At 36.9% G+C, this 12172-nt stretch overlaps 1 protein-coding gene across 1 annotated transcript in view; it reads right to left on the minus strand.

Annotated features, from left to right (window-relative positions):
* SEC24A (SEC24 homolog A, COPII coat complex component) overlaps positions 1-12172 on the minus strand; it is a 74023-nt gene that overhangs the window by 15730 nt on the left and 46121 nt on the right. The window contains exons 10-15 of the mRNA XM_039242304.1: positions 12009-12121; positions 8964-9082; positions 4002-4057; positions 2697-2903; positions 732-852; positions 256-414 (exon numbers count right to left, since the gene is read on the minus strand). Coding sequence (XP_039098235.1) covers positions 256-414; positions 732-852; positions 2697-2903; positions 4002-4057; positions 8964-9082; positions 12009-12121 — 775 coding nt within the window. The remainder of the gene's footprint in view (positions 1-255; positions 415-731; positions 853-2696; positions 2904-4001; positions 4058-8963; positions 9083-12008; positions 12122-12172) is intronic.

Here is a 12172-nt window from a genome sequence, read left to right on the forward strand (position 1 = left end):
CTCTCTCTCTCTTTTTTAATGTGGGCTCCAAATCCAACATGGCTTGAACTCACAACCCTGACACCAATAGTCCCATGCTCTACAGACTGAGCAAGCCAAGCAGCCCTCTTTTCTATTATTACTTGCATATTCCATAAGTGTAAGTAAAATATCTTAGAAGAGCAAACCTTTTGAAATAAGACTAGCTGAAAATATATATTTACTGGTATCAAAAGCAACATTTCTATGCATATGTTAAAAAAAAAATTATCCCACCTTTTGTGCACCGAATCCTCATGACTGCCTCAAAACCAATCTTTCGAGTGAGGTATCTGTGTAGTTCCTTCTGTAATTTCTGTACTTGTACTGGGTTCTGCTGATGGTGGTAAGAGGGATAGTAATAGACACTACCTGCTGAATACCGAGAAATACAACCTGGAAGAGAACATATACGTTTAAAAAATTTTGCCATTAAGTGCTATTACTGCACCAAAAAACTACTGGTATTTGAATCAATTCTTCCTTAGCCTCTCAAAGTATTATCAAAAAAGAAAATTTCATTCTTCTAAAAAGTAGTATAAAATCTTCTATATTATAAATATTTAGAGTTGAAGACCAAAAGGTTTATAATAGACTGATTAACTCTCCCAAAGGAATAAAAATTCCTTCACTTTGTTCTCTATTTAGAATACCATCATATAAATACCATTTTCACATTCATCTGAGAAAAGTATTCATGAGGAAGAACTTACCCAGAGAAGCCAAATCAGAATACTGTCCACTGAGAAGGAATAAGTCAACGGCTACCTGCTGACCAGAACAATCCAAGGCTAATTTCTTATAGAAGTCAGTGGATGGTGTCAAGTGGATTTCCTATTAATAATAAATCATATAAAGAAAAAAATTAATTACTAAATTGTCATAAAATTTTATTGTATTTTTTAAAAACTCTATTTATTTATGTATTTTGAAAGGGAGAGTGCAAGTGGGCAGGGAAGGAACAGAGAGAGATGGAGAGAGAATTCCAAGCAGGCTGCTCAAGGTCAGCGCAGAACCCATTGTGGGGTTTGAACCTACCCACAAACTGTGAGATCATGACCTCAGCTGAAATCAAGAGCAGGACACTGAACCGACTGAGTCACCCAGGCATCTCTACACTGTCATAAAATTTAAAAATCTATCTATATATACCAACATGTTAATAGGTATCCTTGGGTATTATAAAAAATTCTGTATTTTTATAATATTTTCTGGTTTTCACTTTTTCAGTAAAAAAACAGGTACTACTTAACTATTTTCTATTTTGTTTTACCTTTATTTCCTTAATGTTAATTTTTTATTTTTTGGGGAGAGAACAAGCAAGCAAGAGCGAGCTGGGGAGGGGCAGAAAGAGAGGGAGACAGAGGATGGAAGTGGGCTCTGTGCTGAGAACAGACCCCAATGGGGGCTCGAACTCACAAACTATGAGGTCATAACCACACTGAAGCTGGACACTTAACTAACTGAGCCATCCAGGCGCCCCTATTGTGTTTTACTTTTAAAATGAAATGCACCTGTTATGCTAATTTCAATAATCTATTCAATATTTACTTTGCTGGAAACAGTTCTTTTTATTTATTTATTTATTTATTTATTTATTTATTATTTATTTTTAGGAGAGAGAGAGAGAGAGACAGCGTGAGCAGGGGAGGGTCAGAGAGAGAGGGAGTCACAGACTGAAACTGGCTCCAGGCTCTGAACTGGCAGTCATCACAGAGCCCGACGCGGGGCTCGAACCCATGATCCGTGAGATCATGACCCAAGCGAAAGTCGGACGCTTAACCGACTAAGCCACCCAGGCGCCCCTGCTGGAAACAGTTCTAAACAATTCATGTGGGGGTGCTGGGGTGGCTCAGTTGGTTTAAGTGTCCAACTTTGGCTCAGGTCATGATCTCATAGTTCATGAGTTCAAGCCCTGCGTCGGGCTCTGTGCTGACAGTTCAGAGCCTGGAACCTGCTTCAGATTCTGTGTGTGTGTGTGTGTGTCTCTCTGCCCCTCCCCCACTCATGCTCTTTCTCAAAAATGAATAAAACATTCATTCATTAAATAAATAAATAAATAAAATAAACAATTCCCGTGTATTATCTATTCAGTCTTTTGAACTACTATAAGAAGCAGGTACTACCATTATTTTCACTTTATAACTAAATGTAAGGAAAGAGAAGAGCAAAGAAATTAACTACTCAAGTTCATACATCTAAAGAGCAGTAGAATTTAGGCAGACCTACTCTGGGACTGACACCATAATTAACGTAGTACATGGCAACTCTCATCTTTTAAAAAATACACATCTCAAACTAAGTTTATACACACAACGTTCTAAAAGCAATCTACGGCAGTCCATTTACCAAACTATGACTACTTTTTAGTGTTCATCCATATTCTACTTTGTCCCTAGAAGGCATATTCCTTAGATGGCCAGACTTTCTCATCAAAGGCAGGCTGCACTGCGAGTAGCATACTAAAGACCCAACAGTAAGTTAAGAGTCAATCAGGTAGAAAATGTAATAAAATAGAAATTATGACATAAAAGAGAAATGCTTTATCTATTTCCTTATACCCTCTACTCTCCACAACTAAAAAGTAAATGAAAAACAAGCTTTGTGGTCAAACGGACAGCACAGACATGAACAGAGCACCAACATGAACAATAACATCCATGTGATGACATCCTCACCTTAGCAGAAGACCTTTGGTTGGGCTCCTCTCGCGGTCTCAGGGCTCCCACTCCGAGAGTAGGAAGTTGTGTTTGAAAGACGGACATTCGACCACCAGTTGGGGACATCAGCTTAAAGGCAGCCTGAAGTGCAGGACCCAAGGCACTCTGGGTTTCCAGGGTCTTGGTGAACATTTGTGGCAGAGTTTTCAGTAAATCTTGAACAAGCTTGTAAAATAAAGCAAGAAAACTCAAAGGTGTTACAAGTAAAAATTTTTTTTCACAAAAAAATCAGTAACTAATACAGAAGACAAGACACTGAGTCGTGATGATGGTCAGAGAATCTACAGACAGTACAGTAAACAATGAAGTTGGTCAAATGACAAGAAAGCCATTTTAAGTCAACATTATAAATTGGCAAGCAAGACAAGTCAAAATTGGGGCCTTACAGTTCTTGCACATGCAGTAGTCCAGCAAGACTATAAGTCCAAAATATATCCAAAAGAACCATCACAGTTTACAGATTTGTTTTATTTTAATGCCATGAAACATGGCCTTCTCAATCACCACTACACACATTATTCTTTTCAGTTCCAAAGTGAGTTTAACTCTTCCCTACTGAAAAGTCTAAGATAGCCAGTAAATTTGCCAACTAGTAATACCACTACAAAAGAAAAAATGAAAAACAACTACCTATTCAGGTTAGGTTGTATAAATAAAGAGAGTTAAAGGGAAAAAAAGTCCTTCACACTACGGTGAAGTCACTGTTGCCAACAGCTGAGACCATAGACTTGCTAGTTAAAATGTTACCCCTACGGCATATATGCATGTACAGGGTAGACAACATCCCCCCTTCAGACACATTCTGTTCACCTCTCACTGTATTATGTCATGGCAATTTCCAGGCAGGTAATAAGTTTCTTCTGAACTGACCCCAATGACACTCTGTGAATCAGAAAAGCAAAGGGCACTGAAAGCAGCCTAGCTAAAGTGCTTCTATGTAGTGACCAGAAGCTTATCTGAGCAACCCTCCCAATTTCCCAAATGGCTGGCAAGGCAGGTTTCCTTCAGGTTTTCCTCTTTTATAAATAGGCTTATCTTCTACCCTACTACAAGTATCTTGCTACATTAGACTTAAAAGCCATCAGTTCAAGGGTAAACTCAAGAGCTGTTCATCTGATGAATTTTAATACTAACAGCAAATATAAAATGTTACACGTCTTAAAAATGTATCAGAAACAAACAAAACTTTACTTAAAGTTCATTTTGAAAATACAATGCTTCAATATTTTAATTAAGTATGTCAGATAGAAAAATGTGCCTTACCTCTTTACTTTCATTTAAATTTACTAATAGGTTCTCTGGCATAGGTATAAAAACATCTGAAAAATAAATATTTATTTTAAACAAAACTTAATTCTTAAAGATGTTCCAAATACTTAACACTGATACAATTAACTGCCCCCATATATAAAGAAAAGCCACCTTCTCTACAATTATATACAGCAGTGTCTAGCTATGTTCAAAAAGCCACCAAAGTAGCATTTATTTAGGTATTTACTGCAACTTATCTGTTACCACGTAAAAGGTAAAGAGCCTCCTAATTAGAAAATATTGATCGGTAAGCGCTGAGTAAGGGTTTGCAGAAGTGCTTTGCATCTCAGGTGAAAGACAACAGTTTAGAATGCTACTTTACATTCTTGCCTAGCCCTGGAAGCCAGTGTTCTTAGCATTAAAAAACAGTTTTGAATAAGATGACCTACCAGAAGGCTATGTCTTTACAAAGAAGTCATATAGCTCACCAACTGCTCTGTCATTCGAAACGTGCATACTCTCATAAATGAGGCCCCCCCCCCACTCCGCCCCGTGCCTATACTTATGAAACTACAAAATCAATTTCGTCAGAAGATATGCTAATTGACCACATCAGATGAGCTCCTTAGGCTTCAAATTTATTGTTACTTAGGAATTAAATTCTCTTCCTTAAAAATGAGGTAAACTGGGAAGGGAAATGTCCATGGTGGTGAAGGATTACGAGAAGTCTCACTTTCTACATATTGGTACTATTTGCTTTTAATTTTTTTTAAAAGAAGCTCATTACAATGTTTGTAAAAAGTAATACCAAGAAAATGACTTGAAACATTATTTACTTTACCTGTCACATAAAAATTCTACAGTCTACTGTTTAGATTTCTTTTTTCTTTAGAATTAAAAAATGTTTAATGAAAGTTTTACTCAGATAAAAACACAGACACCTCACCCTCATATAAGATACAATTCCATAATTTTTAATATGTTCACAAAATTACACAACCATCACCACTAATTCCAGATTCTTCCTATCATCCCAAAAAGAAATGCCACGTGAATTAGCAGCCATTCTTCATGACCCTGCCAACTCCCACAGCACTAGGCAGCTGGCAGTCTGTCTCTGGATTTGGATACAGTGGACACATCATACTAACAGTGTCACACTATGAGGTCCTTTGTGACTGGTGCTTAAACACAGCAAAATGCTTTCAAGGCTCACCCATGTGGTAGCATCTATCGGTACTTTATTCTCTTTCATTAACAAAGATTGCATTGTATAGATACACTTTTTTCTTTACACATTCATCAAATAATGGGTATTAGAGTTGTTTCCACTTTTGGCTATGTTGCTATGAACATTCATGTGCACATATTCTTAATTTTCTTGCATATATAAATATTGAGTAGAATTGCTGGATCATACGGTAACTCTATGTTTAACTTCTAGAGGAAGTGACAGACTGTTTCCGTAGAGGCTGTAACATCTTGCATTCCAAACAGCATTATATGAGAGTTCTAATTTCTCCACTTTCTTGCAAATACTTTACTTGTTACTGTCATTTTTTAAACCCTTGCTATGTGATACTTGTTACTGTCGTTTTTTCAGCCCTTGCTATGTGACATACAGCAAGGGACATTCCATATATCAGCTTATGTATAAAATTGAGACGCTGGACAACATCACTGAATTCACAATTTGGCCCATCATCAGAATCACCTGTTCAGTGATTTTATTTTATGCAAAGTAAGTATCTAGATAAATAGGTTAGGGAAAAAAGCTGATTTGTTGTGCGATTTAAAATAACCAAGACAGAGGGAGGCTCCTCAACTACTGCCCTTTAAAGATGTACAGTGAATCCTCACTGTTTGATTCCATATTTGCCGATTTGCCTACTTAGTAAAATTATTTGTAACCACAAAACCAATACTCTTGGTGCTTCTATGGACATTCAGAGACATACTGCAAGCAGCAAAAAAAATTTGAGTTCTGAATCTTCTAATTAGTGTAAGGTAGCATCTCACTATCGTTTTCATTTGTATTTCCCAGATAACTTAGGAGATGGAGCATCTTTTCAAGTACTTATTGGCCATCTGTTTATAGAGAATAGTGAACACTGTTTATTTCTATTCAAATCTTTTGCTCACTTTTTAATTAAGTTGTTTTTTTCTGGTTAAGTTGTAGGAGTTCTTTATATAATTTCGATATAACTTCCTGATCAGATATATGATTTGCAAATATCTTCTCTTCCTATGGGTAGTCTTTTCACTTACTTGATGGTGTCCTTTAAAGCACTAAGTTTTTGAAAAAGCAAAATTTATCCTTTTCTCTCTCTCTCTTTTTAAAGTAATCTCTACATCCAATGTGAGGCTCAAACTCATGACCCTGAGATCAAGAGTCAAACGCTCTACCAAACTGAGCCAGCCAGCCTATTTTTCTTTTGTTTTTTTGTGCTTTGGTGTTATATCTAGGAAATCAACCAACCCAAGGTCACAAAGATTTACTTCTGTTTTCTTCTATTTTAACCTCACACTCCAAGCGCACCTAGGTGGCTCAGTCAGTTAAGCATCTGACTTCAGCTCAGGTCATAATCTCATGGTTTATGAGTTCAAGCCCCACATCAGGCTCTGTGCTAATAGCTCAGAGCCTGGAGCCTGCTTCAGATTGTGTGTGTGTGTGTGTGTGTGTGTGTGTGTGTGTGCACGCGTGCGTGCGCGCGCCTCTCTCTGCTCCTCCCCACTCATGCTGTTTCTCAAAAATAAATAAATGTTAAAAAAAAATTTAATCTCACACTCCAGTCTGAGTTTTGAGTTAATTTTTCTTAACTGTGGTTATGAAATTTATAAAATATGTGGGATCAAGACTCATATGCCCTACCAACTGAGCCAGCCAGGCACCCCTCCCCTTAGCCATTTTTTAGTGTACAAGTCACTGGTATTACGTACATTTGCAGTGCTGTATAACCATTACCACTATGTATTTTCAGAATGTTTTCATCTTTGCAAACTCTGTACTCATTAAAGAGTAACTCCCTAACCCCTGGTAACCTGTATTCTACTTTCTATCTCCATGAATTTGCCTATTCTCAGTATCTCATATAAGCAGAATCATACAATCCTCGTCCTTTTGTACATAACTTATTTTATTTCACATAATGTTTTCAAAGTTCATTCATGTTGTAGCACGCAACAGAATTTCATTCTTGAGTATATGTATATACCACACTGTATACCCATTCATCTGCTGATGGATACTTGAATTGTTTACATGTTTGGCTACTGAGGATAATGCTGCTATGAACCTTGGCACATGAGTATTGGTTTGTACCTGCTTTCAATTCTTTTAGATATATACTGGTAGTAGAACTGCTATATCATAATAATTCTGTATTTAACTTTTTTGAGGAATTGCCAAACTGTTTTCCATAGCACTGTATCATTTTAAATTCCCATCAGTAATGCATGATAGTTCCAGGGTTTCCACATCCTTGTCAAAACTTATTATTTCCTATTTTTTTATAATAGCCACTGTAATGGATGGGAAACCGTATCTCACTGTGGTTGTGATTTATGTTTCTTTTTTTTTCTCTTTGGCTTTAAGGGTATTATTTGCCTATTGATTTTTACTTGGTTACCATACAGTGTGATATTGGTTTTAGGAGAATTTATTAATTTGTCACTTATATACAACACCCAATGTACTTCACAACAGGTGCCTTCCTTAGTACCCATCATCCACCTAGCTGATCACCTACCAACCTCCCTCTGTCAACCCATAGTTTGTTCTCTTATCATTCAGAGTCTCTTATGGTTTGTCTCTCTCTTTTTTCTTCCCCCTACTCCCATATATTCATCTGCTTTGTTTCTAAATTCCACATATGAGTAAAATCATATGGTACTTGTCTTTCTCTTATTGACTTATTTCACTTAGCATAACACATTCTAACTCCATTCATGTCATTGCAAATGACAAGATTTCATTCTTTTTGATGGATGAGTAATATTCTACTGTATATATATTGCACACCTTCCTTACCCATTTAGCAGTCAATGGACACCTGGGCTCTCCATAGTTTGGCTGCTGTTGATAAGCTTATCTCTAATGACTAATGATGCTGAGCATTTTTTTTCCCAGGTGCTTATTGATCATTCATGTATCTTCTTTGGGGAAATGTCTATTTAAGTCCTTTGCAGATTTTTGTGTCATTTTTTTACTATTGGGTTCAAGTGTTCTTTACATGTTCTAGATATTAATCCTGCATCACATATACGATCTGCATATATTTTCACCAATTTTGTGAGTCCTCTTTTCACTCTTTTAAATGTGTTCTTTGATGTACAAAAGTTCTTAGTATTCATGAAGTGCAACTTATTTATCTTTTCTTTTATTACCTCTGCTTTTGGTGTATACCCAGGAAATTGCTGCCAAATCCAATGTTATAAAGATTTTTCCCCTATGTTTTAAGAGTTTTATAGTTTTAGCTCTTAAGTTTAGATCCATTTTTTTAAGTATGTTTTAAGTAAGGGTCCAACTTTGTTCTTTTGCATGTTCATTTTCCCCAGAACCATTTGTTGAAAAGACAATTTTTTCCCCATCGAATGATCTTGGTATTCCTATCAAAAATCAATTCACCATATATGTGAGGCTTTATTCCTGGACCCTGTATTCTATGTCTATTCTCAAATACTTTTTTGAATGAATGAATGATAAGGGAAAAAGACACCTACATTTAACTTGAGTGTGAACATTAACTTGTTTTTGTTGCCTTGTTCAGAATTCACTTTACCTCTATTATTGTTTCCTCTTCTGTAAATGAGGGATTAGACTGAAGGACTCTTACAATTCCAACAAGCTTATGATTTTATACTCCAGGTCTTTTCCCTCAATATAATAGTCATATCATACATACCATATAACATATTTCTCTAAAACTGAAAATTCCTAAGACATTTCAATAATTTAAAGTGTATAATATATACCTTCAATATCTGAAACTATTAGCATTTGAGGTTGAGAGAGACCTTCTTGAAGACTGTAGAAGTGGATTGTACTATCAAACGTTATGAAGCCGATTTTTGTCCTGGTGTTGCCGGGAAGCCTATAAACAAATTCAGAAGAGTATTTTATCAAGTTTTCCCACATACATATATATATGTATATATATAAAATATCTGAAGAGTTAACATGCAAATAACTACTTTGGTATTATGGAAATTGTCCCAACATAAATGTTTAACCCACTCAATGTTTAATTAGCATTAAAACATACCCTACTCAAAGTGAAAATACTGCATAAGCCAAACAATCAACAAAACTAAGTGATAATAAAGCAATCCAAAACTCATTACACCTATATGAAGGTAGATAAATCACATAGGAAATGACAGATAAAAAATACTTCAAAGTGCACATAAAACTTTTCATGTTCTTGTAGTGAAGACTTTGTAGATGATTTTATCAAAAATAGTTTTAAAAAGGGGCGCCTGGGTGGCTCAGTCGGTTGAGCGTCCGACTTCGGCTCAGGTCATGATCTCACGGCTCGTGGGTTCGAGCCCCGCGTCGGGCTCTGTGCTGACAGCTCAGAGCCTGGAGCCTGTTTCAGATTCTGTGCCTCCCTCTCTCTCTGATCCTCCCCTGCTCATGCTGTCTCTCTCTCTCAAAAATAAATAAAATATTAAAAAAAAAATAGTTTTAAAAAACTACCAATTAGCAGCTCCAAAATATAAATTAAGGTACCGCACATCTTTTAAAAGTTTACCCAAGGGCGCCTAGGTGGTTCAGTCAGTTAAGCATCCAACTTTGACTCAGGTCAAACCCCACATCAGGCTCTATGCTGACCGCTTAGATCCTGGAGCCTGCTTCAGATTCTGTGTCTCCCTCTCTCTCCGCCTCTCGCCCACTCACACTCTGTCTCTCTCTCTCTCTCTCAAAAATAATTAAAAAAAAAAACATTAAAAAAAATTTTTTTAAAGTTTACCCAAATCTCTCTTTTTTTTTCAAATGTTTTATTTATTTCTAGTAGAGAGAGAGGGAGAGACAGCGTGAGCAGGGGAGGGTCAGAGAGAGAGGGAGTCACAGACTGAAACAGGCTCCAGGCTCTGAGCTGGCAGTCAGCACACAGCCCAACGCGGGGCTCGAACCCACTAACCGCGAGATCATGACCTAAGCGAAAGTCGGACGCTTAACCGACTAAGCCACCCAGGCGCCCCTACCCAAATCTCTTCTTACACTGTTTGTCTTAAGAAGAGCTTGAGCAAGGGGCACCTGACTGGCTCAGTCGGTTGAGTGTCCGACTTCAGCTCAGGTCATGTTCCCATGGTTCATGAGTTCAAGCTCTGCATCAGGTTTGTTGCTATCAGCACAGAGCCTGCTTCAGATTCCCTATCCCCTGCACTCTCTGTCTCTCCCCCGTTCACTCTCTCTCTCTCAAGAATAAATAAAGCTTTAAAAAAAAGAAGAAGAACAACAGAAGGATTTGTCTTAAAGACCTTAAATATCTGGACCTAGGTTTCTTAAGGAAAGGGACAAACTAGTTTTCATTCTTGTTGCTCATGCTTGGGTGAGTCAGTGGAGTTTCACATCAACAGATAATCTCCATATACAATCTAAATTAAAAATACAAATACTGGGTGCTCCTGGGTGGCTCAGTCAGTTAAGCATCCAACTCTTGATTTCAACTCAGGTCATGATCCAAAGGTTGTGGGATCAGGCCCCACATTGGGCTCTGCTGACAGATCAGAGCCTGCTTAGGATTCTCTCGCTCCCTCTCTGTATGCCCCTTCTACGCATGCTTCTGCACACACTCTATCTCTCAAAACAAATAAATAAACTTAAAAAAAAAATGCCAGCAAGAACAAGGAGACTCCTTTCACAAAGGTGAGAGACTTAGTAATTCATTTCTGATAAGATTTGGTCATTCACATTCTTCTGTACAACACAAGAGCACTATATTTCATTACACTGAAAAGTCATACTAGCTTTTATGGATTACACTAAGTATCTAAGGAACCATTTAACATACAGATGTTTTAAGAGACTTAAGAAGGGGTGCCTGGATGGTTCAGTCAGTTAAGCGTCCAACTTCAGCTCAAGTCATGATTTCACAGTTCGTGGGTTCCAGCCCCATGTCGGGCTTTGTGCAGACAGCTAGCTCAGAGCCTGGAGCCTGCTTCAGATTCTATATCTCCCTCTCTCTCTAACTCTCCTCTGCTTATGTTGTCACTCCCTCTCTCTCTCTCAGAAATAAAAAACATTAAAAATTAAAAAAATAAAATAAAAAAGAGACATAAGGAATAGGATAACCAAATGCCACTTGTACATAGTTTATATTCTTATTTCAACAAACTTACAATAAAAAGACATTTCTGAGACAACCAAAACCAAAAATTAAACCAGGTATTAAATCATATTATGGAATTATTGCTAATTTTGTCTAGTATAATATTTGCATCTTAGGGTTAAAAATAATTCTAAGTATTTATAGTTAAAAGGATATACTGACTATAGTTGGAGTTAAAATATTCAAGGGAAAAAAGTGTTTATGTATGGGGGAAATTAGATGAAATAAGAACAAATGAATGCTAAAAATGTTGAAGGTAAGGGATAATAAGTACCTGGAAATTCACTACAGTCTTTCTATTTACTATATGTTTGAAATTTTCCCATAAAAAAAGGTAAGGGGCACGTGGGTGGCTCAGTTGGTTGAGCATCTGACCTCAGCTAAGGTTGTGATCTCATGATTCATGGGTTTGAGCCACACACCAGGCTTGCTGCTGTCAGTGCAGAGCCAGCTTCAGATCCTCTGTTCCACTTCTCTCTCCCCCTCCCCCGTTCACACTCTCTCTCAAAATGAATAAATATTTTTTTAAAAAGTTAAAATAAATTTATGTTTCTCAGAGAAAGTGAGATCTAAAGTTAAGGAACCAATTTAAATGGACTCTTAGAACATAATTATATAGCGTTTTCATTTTGAACTACTTATTCATTTTACTAGTTTCAAATTTAAGATGAATTAAGATACTTACAAATCCAGATTGTCTAGCAAACTCTGGCAAACTGTATTCAAGTATCCAGTTTCAACTGCATTGTGAGATACATCAAACACAAAGAGGTACACTGGAGGCTGAGGTGGTCGTAACTGAAGAAAAGAAAGATGTCATTAAATACACTTATTAGGATTAAATCTAAA

Source organism: Hyaena hyaena, unplaced genomic scaffold (assembly GCF_003009895.1).
Source record: "Hyaena hyaena isolate Hyena2069 unplaced genomic scaffold, ASM300989v1 scaffold_214, whole genome shotgun sequence".
NCBI classification, from domain to species: domain Eukaryota; kingdom Metazoa; phylum Chordata; class Mammalia; order Carnivora; family Hyaenidae; genus Hyaena; species Hyaena hyaena.